General features: G+C 42.7%; 1 protein-coding gene across 1 annotated transcript; it reads left to right on the plus strand.

Annotated features, from left to right (window-relative positions):
- Nucleotides 1-8,650: 8,650 nt before the first annotated feature.
- On the plus strand, nucleotides 8,651-15,430 carry YBX1 (Y-box binding protein 1). The gene is made up of 8 exons (XM_088453977.1): nucleotides 8,651-8,933; nucleotides 9,478-9,541; nucleotides 9,838-9,871; nucleotides 11,427-11,516; nucleotides 12,963-13,268; nucleotides 13,809-13,891; nucleotides 14,533-14,798; nucleotides 15,084-15,430. Exons 1-7 carry the CDS (start codon nucleotides 8,840-8,842, stop codon nucleotides 14,765-14,767), a joined length of 906 nt encoding a protein of 301 aa, XP_088310103.1. The 5' UTR covers nucleotides 8,651-8,839; the 3' UTR covers nucleotides 14,768-14,798; nucleotides 15,084-15,430.
- The last annotated feature ends 9,156 nt before the right edge of the window (nucleotides 15,431-24,586 follow it).

The following is a 24,586-nucleotide window of genomic DNA, read 5'->3' on the forward strand; positions in this document are numbered from 1 at the left end:
TACGGATCATAATACGCATGCGCGAACCAGTCAGTGCGGACGAAATTCATGTGCTCGCAAAATAGCGAATACCTTATAATTTGAGTGACAGAATGAGGCGTATGTGGGTGGTAACAGGGGAAGGTGCTTGAAAACGGGGAGTGGAGATCCGATTGCAGGCGTGCTTAAAGGTCAAAACGGGCGTTTTATGGGTGTGCATAATTAAAACTGCAGCGTCATTCACCACGTCACTGGGTTATTAAATAGCCAGAACTGCTCGCAAAATTGTAGTAGCAAAAACCAGTCACAAGAATAGCGAGCAGTTCATAAGCTGTTCGATGTACTCGATTAATCTAATAAATAGCGGACATGACGTATGATGCGAGCGGCAAGGGGGCGTATTTTTCAAAATTACAACCGCAAGTTTTGCTCGCTCGTTCAGACTTAGAGGCGTGAACAGACCGCAATTAGCGAACGGTTCATTTGAATAGCCACCCCTTGTTTTAGAACGAACGACCGCAAATAGCAAGCGGCTCTGAATGAGGGCCTATGTTTCCTACCACAAACACGCTATGGTTATTCTTTGTTGGGAGCCAAGTAGCCTTCCAGTATATTTTTGGATTGTGGGAAGAAACCAGAGCACCCAGAGAAAACCCACACAAGCACAGGAAGAATATACAAACTCCAAACAGTTAGGGCCGTGGTGAGTATCAAACCCAAGACCTAAGTGCTGTGAGGCAGTAATGCTAACCATTACACCATCTGTGCTGCCGAGTTTGAAGCAACTCTTGTGCTTTTGTGTGACTCATACAAGTGCAACCAGTCCTGTTGGGTTTATAAAGTGTGCCCTGATTGCATGTGATATTGCTTTACAGTTAATTGTAATTATTTGTTTTTCTAGCAAAGAATATTTTAGTCATTAACATCAGACCCTGCCCCAGAGCTTGCATGAAATACCACTGGAGTATTTATTATTCACTTACCTCCCAACCGTCCTGCATTTGGCGCTATGCTCAGGGGTGTTTGAACAATTTTATGTTGAGGGGGGCAACCTCCACCCTCCCTCTCTCTTACCTGAGCGGCGGCCGCAGATGGTCAGGGGCTGTGCTTTATAGCAATAGGCTGCACAGCCCCTGCACCGCACAGCGGAGGTGTAATGTACAGTGTTTTAACTTAAAGGTTGCAAATTACACCTCCACCTCCATGCAGTGCAGGGGCCTTGCAGCCTATTGCTATAAAGCACAGCCCCGTGACCATCTGCGGCCGCCGCTTCTTTCAAGTTTGGGTGGGGGACACCATGGACATCCTTCAGACGTCCATGGCTATGCTGCATATCATATACACACAGGTAATGTATGTACAAGCTTTGTGCCATGTATTTTATTGCTATCCCTTCGGACAGCATACTCTGTACAGGGATCAATAGATCACTACCTGCAGGGGCGTATCTATAATGGGTCCAGGGGGGGCCCGCACCGCACACCCTGCACCCATATTATCTAAAACTCACCTCTCTGAGGTCCCACGTCGTGTCTCAGTGCTGCTCAAAACGCTGGAAAATGGCCGCCGAGGCCATTTTTCCAGCGTTTTGCGCATGAGCTGTGAGGAAATTGCTGGGAAAACGGCGGCCGCCGGGGTCTATGGATTCTGCGGCTGCCGGGGTGAGAGGAGGGGGCCCGTGACGGGGGATCTCTATGTCCTCTCTAAAGCATACTTGCCTACTTTTGAAAAAGCATTTCAGGGAGATTGTGAAAGCAGCACCTATGAGCGCGGCGGTAAAGTGGGCGTGTACTGCTACATCTGAGAGGCGTGTCATAACATTTATTTACATCCAAATGTAAATGAGCCCCAAAGCAGTTAGTAAGATCTATGTGTTGATGGAAGCAAACAGATGCTTTTCAGAAAATGCATGTAGCTATAGGGATCATTGTGCCTTATACCCAATGCAGGGAAATTATACTAATGATCCTATTTGAATGTACATATCTCTATTTTTTTTGTATATAACAAATTCATAATTTTGCCTAAGATGCAATCAGGTGGATAAGATGCTGGACTCTTCAGGGAGACAGGGAGATTGCTACTATTTCAGGAAGTCTCCCTGACAATCAGGGAGAGTTGGCAAGTATGCTCTAAAGACGCCCCTGACTACCTGGCATTATTGTTCCTGAAACGTATTTGTGTTACACCTTGTGTAATGCATATACTTCCTGTAAAGGATTTCTTCTGGGGAAGCCCTAAGAAAGATCAATGTTAATTACTATATTTATTAAACAAGTTGTTTATTTCTTGTTAGAGCATAATGACATTATAGAACATTGTGGTGTTTGCTTCCCCCCAATAAAAATAAAATGTATTTAAAAATATGACACAACCCTAAGGACTTGTTCAATGAGTTATTTTAATGCACATTTGAAGAGTTGACACTTAAAAAAGGACAAAGGGCTTTATTCAGAGGCGGCCATACGGTCTACGACCGCACGGCCGCCTCGATGTTTGTACAGTGCGCATGCGCACCAGGGAGCCGGCTCCTTCGTGTGCATGCGTGAGACCCGCTACGACCGACTGCGCCGGTCGTAGCGGGTCTCTTTCCAAAGGGGGCAAGCTGTCGATGTTGATTGACAGCTCGCCCCGTTTGGAAGGCGGGCCGGGGGGGTGGTAGCCCAAACGGAGGCGTTCCCATGGGAACACCTACCGTTTGGGGGAGGCCCCACTGACGTCAGTGGAGAGCTTCCGGCTCTGACAGAGCCAGAAGCTCTCCGGGGCTTACGACAAGTGAGACCCTACCCTAGGGTCTCATCGTAAGCCCCGATGGTCGCGATGGCCTATGACCATCGCGACCATCACCCTAGCGGTCGTTAGAGCTGTGGGTGTAAACCCACAGCCTAACGACCGAAACAGGCGGCCGGTCAGGATGCAAGCGGCCGCCCAGTTTCTGAGCGACCGCTTGCATCCTCCGACCGCCTCTGAATAAGGGCCAATGTGTGCTCATTGCATTCTGAAATCTTTCAGAGGGTTGTGCAGTTTTATTATTATTACCATTATTATTATTATCCTTTATTTATATGGGACCACAAGGGCTCCACAGCGCCTTACAAAGTACATAAACAAACTGTAAGAACAAAACAAGAGATAAGTGACTAGGGGGGAGATGTATTAAGCCTTGGAGAGAGATAAAGTACCGACCAATCAGCTACTGACACTTTACAGACTGTGTCTGAAATTAGCTGATTGGTTGGTACTTTATTTCTCTCCACTTTCTCTCTCTCCAAGGCATAGTACATCTACCCCTTAAATTGGGTACACACTACCCGACCCATCATTTAAATTTGCTCACTCAGTTGTAATGTCAGTGTCGGCGGTCCCTGCAGCCAGTGTACATGCAGTTGGCAGACACGCGTACACACATGCAGATGTACCGATATATCTGCATGTTATATCGGCATCGGCTGTGCTGCATGGCTGATCTGATATGTCTGTAAACAAAAACCCTCACATCTGTGTACACCCGCATATGCGCTACCGATATATATTGTTCGTACGAATGATATATCTACAAGTGTGTACCCAGCTTTACAGTACAGAACATTGCAGGACATGGTTTATAAACATTACTGCATCACAAGTCATAATACCCAAATAAACAGAACAGTGGTAGAACCAAAGCGTTAGGTGTCGATGTCAGTAGGAAGGAGATGATGGCATAAGTGAGAGAAGGAAAATCACATGGGAAGAGGGCCCTACTCCTAAGAGCTTACAGTCTAAAAGGGAGGGGCAGACAAACAGGAATGACACAGAGGGGATAGAGAGTAAGCAAGGAACATGGGCCCTCATTCAGAGCCGGACGCAATTAGCGCTCGCTCGTCCTGAAAATAGAGGTGGCTATTCAAATGAACCGTTCGCTGTTTGCGGTCTGTTCACGCCTCTAGGTCTGAACGAGCGAACAAAACTTGCGGTCATTTTTTGGGAGACTACGCCCCTTGGCCGCTCGCATCCTACGTCATGTGCGCTATTTATTAGATTAATCGAGTACATCAAACAGGGTATGAACTGCTCGCTATTCTTGTGGTCGGTTTTTGCTACCACAATTTTGCGAGCAGTTCTGGCTCTAAAATAACCCAGTGACGTGGTTAATGACGCTGCTGTTTTAATTATGCACACCCATAAAACGCCCGTTTTGACCTTTAAGCACGCCTGCGTTCTGATTTCCACTCCCCGTTTTCAAGCACCTTCCCCTGTTACCACCCACATACGCCTCATTCTGTCACTCAAATTATCAGGCATTCGCTATTTTGCGAGCACATGAATTTCGACCGCACTGACTGGTTCGCGCATGCGTATAATGACCCGTACGCATGCGCAGTTGGCCAAACATCGCTCGGAGCGAACGAGCTGGCGTTTACGAGTGGCTCTGAATCAGGCCCATGGAGCAGTAGGTTAGGATGAGAGCTGGAAGGCTTTGATAAAGAAGTGGGTCTTGAGAGCCCGTTTGAAGTTTTGTAGAGAGGTGGACAGTCTGATAAAGAAAAGCAGAGATCCACAAGTAAGGATCAGCATGAGCAAAACCTTGGAGAGTGGGAGGAGGTAATCAGTTGGGAGGAGAGATGACATTCATTTGTGTGGGCGTGTGAAGGAAAGTGGCCATGTGGGAGTGTGAAAGGAGATAAGATCAGAGATGTAAATGGGAGAGGATTGAGTGAGGGCTGTGTGAGTGTGAAGTTTGAATTAGGTTCTGAAGGGGAACCAGTGTAGGGCTTGAAGGAGGGGGGGGGGGGCAGATGAAATATGTTTGCAGAGGAAGATGAGCTGGGCAACGGCACTGAACTTATACATGTGAAGTTTAAGAAAGTGCTAGGACATCCAGGATCCAGCAGAGACAGATGGAGATAAGTGAGGAGAGAGGGGGAAAGGTCAGGGGAGGTGAGGTAGACAGGAGTGTCATCGGCATAGAGATGATATTGGAGGCGAAAAGAGCGTGTGAGCTCATCTATAGAGGATGAATACAGGGAGAATAGGAGAGGTCCAAGAACAGAACCTTTCGGACATCTAGTGGTAGAGGAAGTGGGGGGGGGGAGTGGAGTCATGAGAAGAGACAGAGAAAGAATGGTCAGAGAGGTAGTAGGAAAGCCATGAGTAGGCAGTATCATGCAGACCGAGGGTATGAAGGATTTGCAGGAGGAGAGGGTGGTCCACAGTGTCAAAAGCAACAGAGAGGTCGACAAAAATGAGCAGAAAGTAATGGCCCTTGAATTTGGCAGCAAGGAGGTCATTGCTGACTTAATAAGTGCAGTGTTTGTGGAGCGGATGAAAGCCAGACTGAAATGGGTCCAGCAGGGAGTGGAGCGATTTCAGTGGGTCCACTCTGCTCAAGGAGTTTGGAGGCAAAGGGAAGGAGAGAGATGAGGTGATAGTTACAGAGAGTATCAGAATCGAGGGTGTTTTTTTAAGAATGGGGAAGACAAGAGGATGCTTGAATGCAGAGGGGACAGTGCCTGATGAAAGGAAGAGGTTTAAGAGATGGGCAACATGAGAACAGACAACAGGAGAGAGCAGAGGAGGCAGTATGAGATTAGGTTAAGAAGGGAGGTGGAAGTCTCCGAATACTGGGGAAAAAGAAGTCAGAGTTGGTAAAATGGATGGGGAGGATGGGAATAGGCAGGGTGGGAAAGAATGGGATGGGGTGCCTGGTGGTATTGTGATATCATGACATACAGATGTAATTATAGATGCGAAGTGGGTGGATAAATCAAGGGCAGAGAGTGAGGGGAAGTGAGGAGGGGGCAGAGGAGGGAGTTGAAAGTGGCCAAGAGATGATGGGGGTTGGAGGACTGGGAGGATATTAATGGGTCTTGAATTAAGACTGTTTAGAGAGGGAAATGGCAGCACTGTGGGCAGCATAAATTTGAAATGGAGGAAGTCTGCATTGGAATGCAATTTTCCCCACTGTGGCTTGGCGGTTCGTGAACACTTTTGCAGATATATGGTGCATTTGGAATGCCACATTTGAGGCGTGGATTGGTAATAGTGAGTAGTGACTGCCTGAGCAACAGAGTCAAGAGCAGAAGTGATGCTGCATACACACGGTACAACCAAAGATTTTGCTGATAGATTTCTCTTCAACTTTCTGTAGTGCAGGGAAAACAATTTTGGGTGTACACACTGATAGATAACTATGATAGATATTTCAGTGAAGTCATGTCTTTACAGGCAAATCTTGACAAAATTGTCCAAGTTGGTATGCATGTATGGTCGACCACAGATATCGTTATCGTTCATGCGGGAACATGCATCGTTAGTCGATCGTTCACTGCATCAAAATTAACTATATGAATGATTTATCGTTGAGCGATATCGTTAACGTTCATATAGTTCAGGATAATAGTCCCGTGTGTATGCAGCATAAGGGAGACATCGTATAGGGAAACAGCTTGGTCAGGGCAGAAGAGACATTGGGGTAGAAAAGTGAATCAAGCAGTGAGGATAAGGCTATTGTGTCAATAGCCTCAAGGTTATGTTTGGTAATAGTAGCCTTGGGAGGCAGAGGTGGAGAAGGGGTGAGGGATATATTAAAAGAGGGAACATGATGGTCAGACAGGGAATGGGGAATTGGAGAAATCAGAAATATCACAATGGTGATTGAAGACCAGATTAAGTGAGTATCCACTCACATGGGTGGGTGAGGAGGTCCATTGAGAGAGACCAAATGATGATGTGAGGGTAAGAATTTTAGAGGCAGAAGGTTCAGAGTGGACATCGATAGGGATATTTAAGTCACCTAAGATGAGGGCGGGAAGAGAGAAAAGAGAGGAAGTGGGGGAGTCAGGAAGCAAAGTTATCAAGGAATTTGGAGACAGGCCCGGGGGTACGACAAATGTCAAATACTCAAAGGTGAACAAGTTAGAAGAGGCAAATAGCATGAACCTTGAATGTAGAGAATGAAAGGGATGGTTCAGCGGGTAATGAGTTGGTAGGAGCAACCAGAGGATAAAAGTTGCCCTACACTACCACCATGGTCCCAAGGGAACGCCTACCGTCAGAAGCCGGCCCCACTGACATCACTAGTGATGTCAGTGGGAGTGATTTTGGCTCTGATAGAGCCAAAATCACTTCTGGCCTTGCGGTTGAGAAACTCAACCGCAGGCTTCTGCTCGCAGTGGCGATGGTCTTGACCATCGCGACCATCACCCTGCACGCTCGTATATGCTGTGGGTGGTGACCCACAGCTATACGAGCGTCCAGGAGGACGCTCCATATTTATGGAGGTGGGCCCTGATTCAGAGCGAGCGCTCTGGTCAGAGCATCCGGCTCTGAATCAGGGCCTTACTTTGTATGCAAGGACTTCCTGCTACAGTACCCACTTGGTAATGTACTCCTCTTACTGGGACTTTCACCGGCTATTCACTTGATACTGGATTCAGTGACTCATTATAGTGTTGTGGGGCCAATCCCTATTGCAATATTGCACATTTTAGCTTTTATATTTATGTTTTTATACGTTCCCATTAAATTGTGTTCATTTTGACCAAGCCATGTGTATATGATATACATTTATTTAAAATATCTCTCCATCCATTAGCGCTGTTACTTTGTTTCAATTAAAATTAAAGCATGTCTTATGCAAACCCAGATTGACTTTATGGTATGAAACCGTACCATTCTCCATGATCCTCCAATTGTTCTTCCACCTGTGTGAGTGAAGGTGGTACCCTACTCTAGGTTACCTGTTACAAATCTGATTGCCTTACATTTTATAACACTGATTTTTCATTTGTTGATCTGTGGAACTAGCTGCTGACTCGTATATTTGTACAATCTATCAACGACTAATATTCTATTATCTTATGACTTGACACATTTGTCACTCCTATCGCTGCTTTCACATTTGTCAGTTGCTTGGTCTGTATGTACCTGATGATGCTTTTGCTTCAATTAAAAAAAGACACTTCAAAAAATGAAAACACGTCTAAGGAATCTAGAAAACGCTATGTGATGCCACGCCATCACAGAAATAGTATCAATGAATTGATTTATACACATATTCCCTCACATCACATGCATTTTACAGACAAATGAACGTGTCTGCACACTGGCGTTAAGTGATAACCTAATTCTTATGCATTTTCTATACTTACGTTTATTTTACTCATTGTACTCGGCTACAAAAGAATTTTGCCTGTAATTATCAATAATACATAATCTTTCCCCCCCATATTTGGCACAATGGCTCTGAGGCATTTTAGTTTATTCATAATTTATTTGTAGAATATAAATAAACATTACAAAGTATTGATCTGAGGTGAATGCAGCTTTTGCCAGTTAGACTCCCTGTACTAATAGGTGATACAGGAATAAAACATGGATGGAGCCTAGACTTGGATGTAGCAGGTCCAACACTATGTTAGTATTCAGGGCAGCAGCTAGTAGTGCTACATGGAGCCGTCTGAGGCCATGGTCTGACTCTAACAGTAATCCCGCCAATCCTGTTATTGACATGCTGCTCAGCCAATAGTGCTCATCCGCGAAAACCTTCAGTCAATCCCTGCACGCTTCTCCTTGATTGACGGCGGCATCAAGCAATCGCTTGGGAGCGCAGCAGACTGACGCGTCGCTCGGCCAATCAGAGGGCGCGCGGGGAGGGCCGTCTGCGATGATTAACCCGTCTGTAACGTCATTTTAGGCAGTTCGATCGGTAGCGGGAGCGGAGAGCGGACAGCAGGGAGCTCGAAGGCAGCAGCCCCCCACCGCCGGCCTGAGTTACCATCAACACCCGGGGAAGGAAACAAACGAGCCACCGCCGGCCCGAGTCACCACCTCTGAAAGCAACCAGAGTCGTCATTACCACCACGCAGCCATTATCACCATGAGCAGCGACGTCGAAACGCAGCAGCCAGCCGCCCTGGAGAGCAAGTCCGGCCCGGAACCGGTGGCTACCGTGGGGGAGAAGAAGGTCATCGGTAAGAGATTGTATCGGGTGGTGAGAGAGTTGACCCCCCCCCCCCCTCTTTCTTACCGGCGCGGCAGTGAGGAGGTTAATGTCGGTTGGGCTCTGACGGTTGAAACGCTCGCCACGCGTTGCTCTCCCCCCTCGCCCGCCCGCTGCCGTGACGTCACCGTTTCCTGTGTCCTCGCCTCAAAATGTCCGCCCGCTTGCGGCCTAGCCGGCCACGCTCAGCCCCATTGTGTCAGACCCCGCCTCGTCTCCACCAGCCTACTCACACGTGGAGCCTGGGGGGTGCACGTCTCTATGCGGGGTCGGTGGTGCTGTCAGTGTGTGTGAGGGGGTCCCGGGGAGGGAGCCGGGTCTTGGCTTGGCTCCAGCCACGTGGTACTTAGTCGTCTGCTGCAGGCCCGGTCCCCCTCCCTGCTGCGTGTGTGTGTAGTACACCCCTGTGTTCCCGAGGATAGCTGCAGGGTCGTGGCCTGGTCTGACCCCTGTTTATGTTCCCAATTGCCTCCAGATGTGTGATCACTGACTCCCTCTTCTTTTCTCTTTTCTAGCAACCAAGGTTTTGGGCACTGTCAAATGGTTTAATGTGCGTAATGGATATGGATTTATAAACAGGTGAGTCCATCCTGATGTGTGTTTTGTCTGCATGACAGGATACTGGTCCCATTCACTACTCCCTGATCTTGGGATTTACTGAAAAATGGCAGCTTTGTATCTTAGCAGGAATGTAGGCTTTAAGTATTTTTTTTTCTTAAACATGTTATGGTTACAATCCAGTAAACTCCTGCTTTTTAAAAAATAGTTAATTGTGACAATGAAATACTACTTGCCTTTTTATTGTATATTATATTATCTATATAATATTTTTTTTAATCTTTTTTTTTTTTTTTTTTTTTCTACTCCAAATCTAGGAATGACACCAAGGATGATGTGTTTGTACACCAGGTGAGAGTTTATGTATCCCAGCCCCTAAAAACTGGTTAACTGAGCATTTCCGGTACTTCTAGATGTTTTTGTTGTCCCCACTGGTTGTGTAGTTTGTGTACATCTATTAAGTAACCCCCTTGAATATTCATATTTGAAACTATACAAATTACTAATTTAAACAGTGACTTCACCACTACATTGGAGTCTACACAAATTACAAGTAAATCCAGTTATGCACTTTGCTTGTCCTGTGTTTTTGCACTGTTTAAAACGTGCCAGAGGGTACATAGTCAAAAGCAGATCACTATTTCACAGCAGTTTTGCTAAAGGTTTGCAAAGGTATCATAGTTACCAGTGATGTAACCACTTTGTTTCCTGATTCCCATATTGTCCAGAATATGAGTTTTCTTTTTCAAATGTTCACAATTGTAGCAAAACAATTCCCCCTTCTAAAGATGTACTTTTTTTTTTTTTTTGGTTTGTGCTAACTTAGAAATCACCACTACAGCTTACAATTAGAAACCTTTGCTGCTTAACTTGTCACTTTGCTCACATCCAAGAAGACTGCGAAATGTTATACTAGGGCTGGATTAAATTAGCCACGAAAAGCAGAGTTTTGGGAAAGTGTTCGCAGGTGTACACTCTTCGTACAAACTGTCTCATGCAATCCTATAGCTGTTTTCACATGTGCTTGAACTGTTTTCACAATCTCAGAGCAGGTGAATACTTGTACAAAAGCCTTATTTTTGGCTAAAGTGTGGGGACTTGGACCCCCTAATGACTAATTAGGCAAAATAATTTAATTCCCCTTAATGTGTTTTTTTGGGGTTAAATTGTAAATTGCTTTAAAAATGGGTTTAAAGTGCTGGGTGAGGTATTTTGGGAGGGGGCTGTATGGATGGGACAGGTGTGAAACATTGCAGATGGCCTCACCAGTTGTACTTTAAAAAAAAAAAAATTACAATTTAACAATATACTCCCATTTTAATGTAATTAACTGCAGCAATTTTCTCAATGTTGCTTTTTATCATTTTTTTTTCACTTGTCAAAATGGCTGATATATACATATTTGAGCAACTGGAAAACAATACTTTTATTGGGTCCACTAATACTTCTATATTGATTTCCAATGTCTGTTAGGCTTTTTATGGGGTACAGGCTGGTTTCACCATGCAAGGTTTTTGCTAGACTGTATTTTCGTGTCTTTTCTAATAGTGTGAAAAACAGTGTGCATAGACGAAAGATGCAAAAATATTGTACCAAAACGCGCAAACTTGTCAGACGTAAGGTTTTTGCGACTAATTGAATTCTCCCACCTAGTCTGGCTTTAGAGATGCTAGAGTTGTCTGAACTAAGCAGTGATGGGTGCTATTGAGTCAATTGAACACTGAAAGTCCACAAATTGACTAGTTCATTAAACTAAATACCAAAGTGCTTACTCCCAAAATCTGTAAAGAGCCTATCCTTGTAACCTAGTCTGTGTATATAGGCTATTTCTCACTGTTTATGAAGTCCTAACTTTATTCTGTATCTTGTGACTTTTTCATGAAACACTTTCTTGATGCTTTTGTAGACTGCCATCAAGAAGAACAACCCAAGGAAGTATCTTCGCAGTGTGGGAGATGGAGAGACTGTAGAGTTTGATGTAGTCGAAGGAGAGAAGGTGACTGTTTCAGTGCTAAACTTACTTTTTTTTTTTTTTTTTATTTGATTCTGTGAATTCTTTGTAATATCCTTCTGTATTAAGCTTGAAACGATTAACTTCATAATCTATAGCAATTTGTAGGTGTTCCTTGTTCAGGCTTTATCTTGTACAGCTTTATTGGCATCCAGCTGGACAGCATATTGAAAAGAGCAAAAGTAAATTAATGTTTAACTAGGAACTTGCTGTTACAGGGTGTGAGGGGGGGGAGCATTTAAAGTCCCCGAGAGTGGTAATTTCTCATCCTTGCATTACTCCCTAAAATGTTATGTTTAAAGCTTTAGGTGTAAAAAAAAAAAAAAAAAAAAAAAATTAGTTGACGTACACAACTCTCAACCCAGTGTTAAAGCAATTTCTACAGATTAAAACTATGAAATCCAAATGTGTAGAATCTGCATTCTAGTCTCTCTCCCTACAACAACTGGGTCTATGCCAGATGTGCTACATAAATAACTGGTAATAAAAAAAAAAAAATCTTTATACAAACAACTTCTGCAGCAAATATTTGGCCTTTCACATCAGTCCCTGACCCAGTGAAGCTTACAATCTATATTCTCTACCACATGCTCACACCTACACACTAGGGTTAATTTTTGTCAGGAACCAAGTAACCTTCCAGTATATCTGTGCTACCCTAATGTAATATAAGTAAGTTGATGTGCTAAATAAAAATAGCTTATTGTGCATTGTGTTCTCCTAAATGGAACTACAGTGACTTGTAATAGTCAGTTGTAACCATGCTGAAGTGTTGCTTTGACTTACTCCATGCTAATCAAACATTGTTCTGCTTACATTAAAAAACCCCTCGCAATGAATGTTGTGCAATGCTTTGTAGAAGATTGCAGTTGTATGGGAGTAGAGGGCCTGAAGTGTTATCTAATTGCTGCTGTCTTGACATTGTTGGAGGATGCAATGTTCCCTCCCACCACATAGAGGTGCAGAGAAATTCCATGTTGGGCTGCCATATCTGATCTGCAGCCGGAAGGTTCAGCTATGCACTTCTAACAATTTAATATTTATTTTATTTATTACCAGTTATTTATATAGCGCACACATATTCCGCAGCGCTTTACAGAGAGAATATTTGCCCATTCACATCCGTCCCTGCCCCAGTGGAGCTTACAATCTATATTCCCTAACACATGCTCACACACATACACACTTGTGGTCAATTTTGAGGGTAGCCAATTAACCTACCAGTATATTTTTGGAGTGTGGGAGGAAACCGGAGTACCCGGAGGAAACCCACGCAAGCACAGGGAGAATACACAAACTCTAGGGCCATGGTGGGAATTGAACCCATGACCTCATTGCTGTGAGGCAGTAACGCTAACCATTACACCGTCTGTGCTGCCCTTTGTATTGAAAAATACGTAAACACCTAACAGTATTGTTGTATTCCTTCAGGGTGCAGAGGCAGCTAATGTAACTGGTCCTGGTGGTGTTCCAGTCCAAGGCAGCAAATATGCAGCAGATCGCAATCATTATCGGCGCTATCCACGTCGCAGAGGTCCTCCACGTAACTACCAGCAAAACTACCAAAACAGTGAAGGTGGAGAGAAGCCAGAAGAAGTTGAAAGTGCGGCAGAGGGAGAGGGTGCTAATCAACAACTGCCTTACCGGAGGCGTCGCTACCCACCATACTACTTAAGGAGACCATATGGGCGCAGACAACAATATCCCAATGCCCCAGTACAGGGTGAAGTGGTGGAGGTAGTTGTCCACTTGAATTGGGATTAACAAGCCTTTAAAGCTTGTGAATTACATGAGTTAAAGTGTAGTTCTAAGTGAAAACATGCTAAATATCACCTGTAATTCAGCAGACTTGTGTCTGCTTTGTCAAGACCTTTACTTGTAACACCAGACAAAGGGTTTACCAAATCCATGATGTGTTGCTTCAAACAGATCCAGATGAGAAATTGATATTTTGTCTCCAACCAAACTAAACCTTTACTTCGGTTGCAAGCCAATATATAAATGCACCTATCATGTTTTCTGTTTTAACTCTGCAGTGTTTTTAAATGCCAAGACTTTATCACAAATACAAAAGTAAAGCAGGGGGGTATAACTTTGCTAACTTTGAGCAGGAATTTTTATATATATATATATATAATTTTTTTTGTTTAGAATATATAATTGCATTACTAGATGAAACATTAAAGTCCTGACCTGCTTCTCCAACCCCCTCCCCCCCCGACTGATGTTTCAGAAGAGCTTAATCCATTTTTAATGATTTTGCTTTTTCCTTCATAGGGAGCCGACAGCCAAGCAGTAGGCGAACAAGGCAGACCAGTACGACAGAACATGTACAGAGGGTTTAGACCGCGATTCCGCAGGTATAAATCTGTTAACTGATCATGTTTAAAAAATGGGTGTGGTATAACCTTCACATGTTAGAAAATTGACTTGGTGGCCCAGTGTTTACTTGCTTGCTCCAGTTGGCTACCAGGTCCCAGTGGTCATGAGTCATGTCTGGATCATACCTCAGTGTTTAAGTATTCCCTAACCTTCCCTCTATGCCTAACCTAAATGTAGACATTCTGGGAATGTTAACTTGTTGCCTGTCATCACTGACGTAATTGTCGACGTAATGACTATCCCAAACATGTTCTGGTAAAGTACTGCTATTTCCATTCCCTGCAAATGTAAATTTTTTTTTTTTAATTGCTAGATGTCTGCTGTCCATTAGAGATTTGGGCATTGTACAGTCTCAATTGCAGTAGGATGCTTCAGTGATATCTTAAAAGGAAAATATTTTTAAACTGGTTTTAGTTTTTTTTTTTTTTTTTTTTTTCTCTGCAGATATTTCTACTGCATTGTGTTAATCTGAGATGACCACAATAAGGATTACTTTTTCATTAATTGACTCAAATGGCCTCTTTAGCTTTAGTAACACGAGCTACATAAATAGTATATGCCTCTGCTTTAACACTTCTGTGAATGTTAACAAATGTTCTGATTGACTGCCCTCTTACAGAGGACCACCTCGTCAGCGGCAACCCAGAGAAGAGGGGAATGAAGAAGACAAAGAAAATCAAGGAGATGCAACCCAGAGTCAACAACCACCTCAACGCCGGTACCGCCGTAACTTTAACTACAGACGCAGACGCCCAGAAAACCCTAAACCACAAGATGGTAAAGAGACCAAGGCAGCCGAAACATCAGCAGAAAACACGTCCGCTCCCGAGGCTGAGCAGGGCGGGGCTGAGTAAATACCGGCTTACCACCTCTACCACCATCCGGGTTAGTGTGATCCTGATGAGCACATTTGTAATCCTAGCATTACGCAGGATTTTTTTATTTTGTGAAATGTTTCTTGGGGGGGGGGGGGGGGCGGGCATAAGGAAGGAAGGAAGGAAGGAAGGAAAAGTCCCTGAGTGTTTAGTATGGAAAGGGAGAATATTTGACAGGCTCTTGCATCTGCTATTTATGAAGTATTTACCCGAAATGGACTTATAAATCTAACGTTTCACACAATTATATGAAATGATTTTCAAGCAACTTTTTTTTTTTTTTTTTTCCTTGCAGTTTTGTCATCAAATAAAAACAAGATTTGAAATTCCAGCAATAAGAAATTGAACAAAGAATTGGAACTGAAGACCTTAAGTGCTTGCTTTTTGCTGTTGACCAGATGTCGTTCTGCATGGTTTCTTGCAGCGACGTTTTATTTTTTATCTATGGTCTCCTTTTGGGAATGACAATTTTTTAAAAACATTTTTTTGCAATCTACCTACAAAGGTTTTTAAATTGTTTCTTATCTGGTCAAACCAAGATTTTTAAGAACCTCATTTTTAATTTGTAATAAACGTACACCTGATTTTTTTTTTTCAAAGTCAACAAACTGCAAGCATCTTGTTAATAAAGGTCTCAAAATATCTTGTGTGGCTGACTTGTAATTACAAACTAATTTATGATAGACCAAAATATGGTGTTAAGCAACTATACCTGAATATACTTATTGCAAAACCATTTTAAATTGATTTTTTTTATTTTTTTTCCCAATGAGATTACAGCATTAATAAGGTTGAGCCTTCTTGCATTACTGACTCAGTGCAGATTGTTGAAGAGTTTGCTAAAATATACTGCAGAAGTGGGTATTGTGTAACTGCCAGAAATGTTAAAGTAAGCTTGTGGTACCATTTTTGCAGTATTTAAGTTACAAACTTTTTTTATTTAAATGAAGAGTAGTTAAGAGTTGCTATGTAACTTTGAGGTTGTACCAAGATGACAGGCTATGTACTAATCTGGAAATATAAATGCTACATGTCCTGGGCAGGTTAAGTGGTACTTGTGTGTTCTTCAGGCACCTCGAAAGAATTTAAACTTTCATAGAATAAGAATACCTAGTATTCTGACCTATGCTCAAACTATCATTTTCATTGTTTTGCAATGGACAGTATTAAGATGTTGCATGCTATTTTAGGAACCATCCTGTTGAGTGCCTCCAGTTACTGACCATAACTTACAGGCTATTACTCATAGCCTTAAATGAAAGTGATTTAGCTGCTAGGTATGAGGCAACTATTTTTCTTTCATCCACTAGGGGACACTGGAGATGCTCACGCTGGGGTATAGAGGCGTGGATAACTGGAGCTGACACTTTAAATAATTTAGAAGTGTGAAGCTCCTCCCCCCTCTATGCCCCATCAGCCCTCAGTTTAGAAAATGCCTCATGGAGCTGGTCACAATCTGCTGTGATCCAGCAGCACATATGTTTATTATTTTATTTAGGTATATATATTTTGTACACTTTTTACACTATTGGGTACCCTTCGCCACCCCTCTAAAGGTGGGGTCCGGGTACCTGGTGACCTGTCCTTATAGGAGGCAGGAAGGAGTGCACAGTGCTTATATGAAAAGCACTGACAGCTCCTTACCGCCACAGCACATTCTCAACAGGAAGAAGAGCAGTGCTGAAGCTGCAGAGACTCCATCGGGGACCAGTGAGTAACCACCTGCGCATCCCCTGGCTCCCAGCCCCGCTGATGCCCAGCTGTTTTACATAATTAGAATGCTGGGCAGCTAATGCAGAGCACTATGCTCTCCTGCTGGTAAGCGCGGCACCTGGCTCAGCCTGGTGCGGGGCAGCTGATATAAAGTGCGCTACAAGCGCGACTATCTGCTCTCCTCCCGCCCTGCTCTCCCTGCTGTTTCAGTAGCGCGGACCAGGGGACAAGTGCGCGACCAGGTGTCTGCTCTCCCGCCTGGCTCTCCCTCTCCCCGCTGTTACAGTAGCGCGGGGCAGGGGATAAGTGCGCGACCAGGCGCCTGCTCTCCCTCCTACCTGCCGGGCTCTCCCTCTCCCCGCTGTTACACGTGGGGCAGCTGACAGGTGCCTGCTCTCCCTGCTGTTACTCGCGGGGCAGAGAGGCGGTCCGCTGTACACGTGGGGGGGGGGGGGGGGGGGTGTTAATGGCCACAGAAGCAATCTTGTAAAGCCCTTTACGGCATAAAGAAGGGGGGGTAGAGCTTAAAGGCAGCGCTGGTCTCTCTATGCGGCAAGCGGCTGTGTACAGCAGGGCTTCCGCTCTTCATTACACAGCAGCTCATACTGCATCGCTATATAGGAGATTGCAGTGTAAGACACAGAAGGCTGGATTCCTCTGCTGCAGGACAACATCCCCTGATTACATCCCTGGTAAAGAGGCTGTAAGTAACTGGGGTGTAAGTGCAGGGGAATCTGATCTGTGGGAGGGGGGTTTCTCCTCCTGTGTCCCACAGCCTTCTTGTTTTTATATGTCTTTTCTGTTTTATACTGTTTCTCTGAGTGACAGTATGTACCATGTCCAACAGAACCAAGGCTGTTTGTCTGTTCCAAGTGTAACAACAAACAGACCAAGCCACTAGGTCCACGTTATAATTATCCTTTATTTATATGGCGCCACAAGGGTTCCGCAGCGCCTTACAATGTACATAATAACTGTTTTCTTGTGTGCTCATTTGTTTAACAGTACAAACAATGCAGGACAGATACAGGATTAATACATTGCTGCATAACACTTAGATAAGCAGCATGGTGTCAGCAACCAAGGGTGTGGTACGGTTGTATAATCAAGTGATGGAGAAGCACATGAGGGAAGAGGGCCCTGCTCGTGAGCGCTTACATTCTAAGGGGAGGTGACACAGATGGGCTGGATACAAGGGTGACCGTATTATAACATTTATGTAAAGGTTAGTTTAAACTTAAGAGGAAAGGGACAATGAGTTGATCCAAATTTCACCAAGCCTCAAGATTTAGGGCCACAACCAAGGTCCATTAGAGGGGTCATTTTGGTGCGTCGTTCGGTATGGCATAGTTGGGGTGGATAAGCAGATTGCATGAGGAGGTCAGGATATGTGAGCAGCATTGGGAATCCAGGTACAGGCACAATCCATATGCATGGTGGTAGTGTGGTGGTTTTTAAAAACCAGTCCTAATAGCAGGAATAGTTGTTTTGTTAGTTTCTCCTTCTGTTCTCCTCCTGTATAACTCCTGAATAACTCCGGCTTCAATTTAAAAATTGTAGTTTACACTTTAAATGAAGCACTTAAAATATAAGCACTCTTGCAAACGCAGCCCTGGCTTAGCAGCCCAAAATGTAAGTAATAAGTATGGCTGAAACCAGGTGTCCACACTGATTCTACCCCTCCCCAAACAGTAAAGGGTCAGCAAGCAAATAAACAAATGGTGAGAGGACAACCCACAAACACAGATACAGAGTAAATTCCTGCCTTGGTACAGATTTTAAAACTATATGAAATTCTCTATAGTTAGATTACCTAGCAATCTTAAAGGCTGTGTAAAAGAAACACCAAGCAGGAAGATATGCTGGGAGCAGTAGTTAGATTACCTAGCAATTTTAAAGGCTGTGTAAAAGAAACACCAAGCAGGAAGATATGCTGGGAGCAGTAGTTAGATTACCTAGCAATTTTAAAGGCTGTGTAAAAGAAACACCAAGCAGGAAGATATGCTGGGAGCAGTAGTTAGATTACCTAGCAATTTTAAAGGCTGTGTAAAAGAAACACCAAGCAGGAAGATATGCTGGGAGCAGTAGTTAGATTACCTAGCAATTTTAAAGGCTGTGTAAAAGAAACACCAAGCAGGAAGATATGCTGGGAGCAGTAGTTAGATTACCTAGCAATTTTAAAGGCTGTGTAAAAGAAACACCAAGCAGGAAGATATGCTGGGAGCAGTAGTTAGATTACCTGTGGATGATAAGAAATGAAAAATCACATCAGTCTTTCCCAGGTCGAAGTATAGTTAGTAATAACTCCTGAATAACTCCGGCTTCAATTTAAAAATTGTAGTTTACACTTTAAATGAAGCACTTAAAATATAAGCACTCTTGCAAACGCAGCCCTGGCTTAGCAGCCCAAAATGTAAGTAATAAGTATGGCTGAAACCAGGTGTCCACACTGATTCTACCCCTCCCCAAACAGTAAAGGGTCAGCAAGCAAATAAACAAATGGTGAGAGGACAACCCACAAACACAGATACAGAGTAAATTCCTGCCTTGGTACAGATTTTAAAACTATATGAAATTCTCTATAGTTAGATTACCTAGCAATCTTAAAGGCTGTGTAAAAGAAACACCAAGCAGGAAGATATGCTGGGAGCAGTAGTTAGATTACCTAGCAATTTTAAAGGCTGTGTAAAAGAAACACCAAGCAGGAAGATATGCTGGGAGCAGTAGTTAGATTACCTAGCAATTTTAAAGGCTGTGTAAAAGAAACACCAAGCAGGAAGATATGCTGGGAGCAGTAGTTAGATTACCTAGCAAATTTAAAGGCTGTGTAAAAGAAACACCAAGCAGGAAGATATGCTGGGAGCAGTAGTTAGATTACCTAGCAATTTTAAAGGCTGTGTAAAAGAAACACCAAGCAGGAAGATATGCTGGGAGCAGTAGTTAGATTACCTAGCAATTTTAAAGGCTGTGTAAAAGAAACACCAAGCAGGAAGATATGCTGGGAGCAGTAGTTAGATTACCTGTGGATGATAAGAAATGAAAAATCACATCAGTCTTTCCCAGGTCGAAGTATAGTTAGTAATAACTCCTGAATAACTCCGGCTTCAATTTAAAAATTCTAGTTTACACTTTAAATGAAGCACTTAAAATATAAGCACTCTTGCAAACGCAGCCCTGGCTTAGCAGCCCAAAATGTAAGTAATAAGTATGGCTGAAACCAGGTGTCCACACTGATTCTACCCCTCCCCAAACAGTAAAGGGTCAGCAAGCAAATAAACAAATGGTGAGAGGACAACCCACAAACACAGATACAGAGTCAATTCCTGCCTTGGTACAGATTTTAAAACTATATGAAATTCTCTATAGTTAGATTACCTAGCAATCTTAAAGGCTGTGTAAAAGAAACACCAAGCAGGAAGATATGCTGGGAGCAGTAGTTAGATTACCTAGCAATTTTAAAGGCTGTGTAAAAGAAACACCAAGCAGGAAGATATGCTGGGAGCAGTAGTTAGATTACCTAGCAAATTTAAAGGCTGTGTAAAAGAAACACCAAGCAGGAAGATATGCTGGGAGCAGTAGTTAGATTACCTAGCAATTTTAAAGGCTGTGTAAAAGAAACACCAAGCAGGAAGATATGCTGGGAGCAGTAGTTAGATTACCTAGCAATTTTAAAGGCTGTGTAAAAGAAACACCAAGCAGGAAGATATGCTGGGAGCAGTAGTTAGATTACCTGTGGATGATAAGAAATGAAAAATCACATCAGTCTTTCCCAGGTCGAATTATAGTTAGTAATAACTCCTGAATAACTCCGGCTTCAATTTAAAAATTCTAGTTTACACTTTAAATGAAGCACTTAAAATATAAGCACTCTTGCAAACGCAGCCCTGGCTTAGCAGCCCAAAATGTAAGTAATAAGTATGGCTGAAACCAGGTGTCCACACTGATTCTACCCCTCCCCAAACAGTAAAGGGTCAGCAAGCAAATAAACAAATGGTGAGAGGACAACCCACAAACACAGATACAGAGTAAATTCCTGCCTTGGTACAGATTTTAAAACTATATAAAATTCTCTATAGTTAGATTACCTAGCAATCTTAAAGGCTGTGTAAAAGAAACACCAAGCAGGAAGATATGCTGGGAGCAGTAGTTAGATTACCTAGCAATTTTAAAGGCTGTGTAAAAGAAACACCAAGCAGGAAGATATGCTGGGAGCAGTAGTTAGATTACCTAGCAATTTTAAAGGCTGTGTAAAAGAAACACCAAGCAGGAAGATATGCTGGGAGCAGTAGTTAGATTACCTGTGGATGATAAGAAATGAAAAATCACATCAGTCTTTCCCAGGTCGAAGTATAGTTAGTAATAACTCCTGAATAACTCCGGCTTCAATTTAAAAATTCTAGTTTACACTTTAAATGAAGCACTTAAAATATAAGCACTCTTGCAAACGCAGCCCTGGCTTAGCAGCCCAAAATGTAAGTAATAAGTATGGCTGAAACCAGGTGTCCACACTGATTCTACCCCTCCCCAAACAGTAAAGGGTCAGCAAGCAAATAAACAAATGGTGAGAGGACAACCCACAAACACAGATACAGAGTAAATTCCTGCCTTGGTACAGATTTTAAAACTATATGAAATTCTCTATAGTTAGATTACCTAGCAATCTTAAAGGCTGTGTAAAAGAAACACCAAGCAGGAAGATATGCTGGGAGCAGTAGTTAGATTACCTAGCAATTTTAAAGGCTGTGTAAAAGAAACACCAAGCAGGAAGATATGCTGGGAGCAGAAGTTAGATTACCTAGCAATTTTAAAGGCTGTGTAAAAGAAACACCAAGCAGGAAGATATGCTGGGAGCAGTAGTTAGATTACCTAGCAATTTTAAAGGCTGTGTAAAAGAAACACCAAGCAGGAAGATATGCTGGGAGCAGTAGTTAGATTACCTGTGGATGATAAGAAATGAAAAATCACATCAGTCTTTCCCAGGTCGAAGTATAGTTAGTAATAACTCCGGCTTCAATTTAAAAATTCTAGTTTACACTTTAAATGAAGCACTTAAAATATAAGCACTCTTGCAAACGCAGCCCTGGCTTAGCAGCCCAAAATGTAAGTAATAAGTATGGCTGAAACCAGGTGTCCACACTGATTCTACCCCTCCCCAAACAGTAAAGGGTCAGCAAGCAAATAAACAAATGGTGAGAGGACAACCCACAAACACAGATACAGAGTAAATTCCTGCCTTGGTACAGATTTTAAAACTATATGAAATTCTCTATAGTTAGATTTCCTAGCAATCTTAAAGGCTGTGTAAAAGAAACACCAAGCAGGAAGATATGCTGGGAGCAGTAGTTAGATTACCTAGCAATTTTAAAGGCTGTTTAAAAGAAACACCAAGCAGGAAGATATGCTGGGAGCAGTAGTTAGATTACCTAGCAATTTTAAAGGCTGTGTAAAAGAAACACCAAGCAGGAAGATATGCTGGGAGCAGTAGTTAGATTACCTGTGGATGATAAGAAATGAAAAACCACATCAGTCTTTCCCAGGTCGAAGTATAGTTAGTAATAACTCCTGAATAACTCTGGCTTCAATTTAAAAATTCTAGTTTACACTTTAAATGAAGCACTTAAAATATAAGCACTCTTGCAAACGCAGCCCTGGCTTAGCAGCCCAAAATGTAAGTAATAAGTATGGCTGAAACCAGGTGTCCACACTGATTCTACCCCTCCCCAAACAGTAAAGGGTCAGCAAGCAAATAAACAAATGGTGAGAGGACAACCCACAAACACAGATACAGAGTAAATTCCTGCCTTGGTACAGATTTTAAAACTATATGAAATTCTCTATAGTTAGATTACCTTGCAATCTTAAAGGCTGTGTAAAAGAAACACCAAGCAGGAAGATATGCTGGGAGCAGTAGTTAGATTACCTAGCAATTTTAAAGGCTGTGTAAAAGAAACACCAAGCAGGAAGATATGCTGGGAGCAGTAGTTAGATTACCTAGCAATTTTAAAGGCTGTGTAAAAGAAACACCAAGCAGGAAGATATGCTGGGAGCAGTAGTTAGATTACCTAGCAAATTTAAAGGCTGTGTAAAAGAAACACCAAGCAGGAAGATATGCTGGGAGCAGTAGTTAGATTACCTGTGGATGATAAGAAATGAAAAATCACATCAGTCTTTCCCAGGTCGAAGTATAGTTAGTAATAACTCCAGAATAACTCCGGCTTCAATTTAAAAATTCTAGTTTACACTTTAAATGAAGCACTTAAAATATAAGCACTCTTGCAAACGCAGCTCTGGCTTAGCAGCCCAAAATGTAAGTAATAAGTATGGCTGAAACCAGGTGTCCACACTGATTCTACCCCTCCCCAAACAGTAAAGGGTCAGCAAGCAAATAAACAAATGGTGAGAGGACAACCCACAAACACAGATACAGAGTAAATTCCTGCCTTGGTACAGATTTTAAAACTATATGAAATTCTCTATAGTTAGATTACCTAGCAATCTTAAAGGCTGTGTAAAAGAAACACCAAGCAGGAAGATATGCTGGGAGCAGTAGTTAGATTACCTAGCAATTTTAAAGGCTGTGTAAAAGAAACACCAAGCAGGAAGATATGCTGGGAGCAGTAGTTAGATTACCTAGCAATTTTAAAGGCTGTGTAAAAGAAACACCAAGCAGGAAGATATGCTGGGAGCAGTAGTTAGATTACCTGTGGATGACAAGAAATGAAAAATCACATCAGTCTTTCCCAGGTCGAAGTATAGTTAGTAATAACTCTGAATAACTCCGGCTTCAATTTAAAAATTCTAGTTTACACTTTAAATGAAGCACTTAAAATTTAAGCACTCTTGCAAACGCAGCCCTGGCTTAGCAGCCCAAAATGTAAGTAATAAGTATGGCAGAAACCAGGTGTCCACACTGATTCTACCCCTCCCCAAACAGTAAAGGGTCAGCAAGCAAATAAACAAATGGTGAGAGGACAACCCACAAACACATATACAGAGTAAATTCCTGCCTTGGTACAGATTTTAAAACTATATGAAATTCTCTATAGTTAGATTACCTAGCAATCTTAAAGGCTGTGTAAAAGAAACACCAAGCAGGAAGATATGCTGGGAGCAGTAGTTAGATTACCTAGCAATTTTAAAGGCTGTGTAAAAGAAACACCAAGCAGGAAGATATGCTGGGAGCAATAGTTAGATTACCTAGCAATTTTAAAGGCTGTGTAAAAGAAACACCAAGCAGGAAGATATGCTGGGAGCAGTAGTTAGATTACCTAGCAAATTTAAAGGCTGTGTAAAAGAAACACCAAGCAGGAAGATATGCTGGGAGCAGTAGTTAGATTACCTGTGGATGATAAGAAATGAAAAATCACATCAGTCTTTCCCAGGTCGAAGTATAGTTAGTAATAACTCCAGAATAACTCCGGCTTCAATTTAAAAATTCTAGTTTACACTTTAAATGAAGCACTTAAAATATAAGCACTCTTGCAAACGCAGCCCTGGCTTAGCAGCCCAAAATGTAAGTAATAAGTATGGCTGAAACCAGGTGTCCACACTGATTCTACCCCTCCCCAAACAGTAAAGGGTCAGCAAGCAAATAAACAAATGGTGAGAGGACAACCCACAAACACAGATACAGAGTAAATTCCTGCCTTGGTACAGATTTTAAAACTATATGAAATTCTCTATAGTTAGATTACCTAGCAATCTTAAAGGCTGTGTAAAAGAAACACCAAGCAGGGAGATATGCTGGGAGCAGTAATTAGATTACCTAGCAATTTTAAAGGCTGTGTAAAAGAAACACCAAGCAGGAAGATATGCTGGGAGCAGTAGTTAGATTACCTAGCAATTTTAAAGGCTGTGTAAAAGAAACACCAAGCAGGAAGATATGCTGGGAGCAGTAGTTAGATTACCTAGCAAATTTAAAGGCTGTGTAAAAGAAACACCAAGCAGGAAGATATGCTGGGAGCAGTAGTTAGATTACCTAGCAATTTTAAAGGCTGTGTAAAAGAAACACCAAGCAGGAAGATATGCTGGGAGCAGTAGTTAGATTACCTAGCAATTTTAAAGGCTGTGTAAAAGAAACACCAA

The sequence above is a fragment of the Taudactylus pleione genome, unplaced genomic scaffold (assembly GCF_031769625.1).
Source record: "Taudactylus pleione unplaced genomic scaffold, aTauple2 ptg000604l, whole genome shotgun sequence".
NCBI lineage: Eukaryota > Metazoa > Chordata > Amphibia > Anura > Myobatrachidae > Taudactylus > Taudactylus pleione.

Coding starts and splice junctions, on each gene's coding strand:
- YBX1 (XM_088453977.1), top strand. CDS start 8,840: ATGAGCAGCGACGTCGAAACGCAGCAGCCAGCCGCCCTGGAGAGCAAG. Junction 8,934..9,477: donor GGGGGAGAAGAAGGTCATCG/GTAAGAGATTGT, acceptor TCTCTTTTCTAG/CAACCAAGGTTTTGGGCACT. Junction 9,542..9,837: donor GGATATGGATTTATAAACAG/GTGAGTCCATCC, acceptor CTCCAAATCTAG/GAATGACACCAAGGATGATG.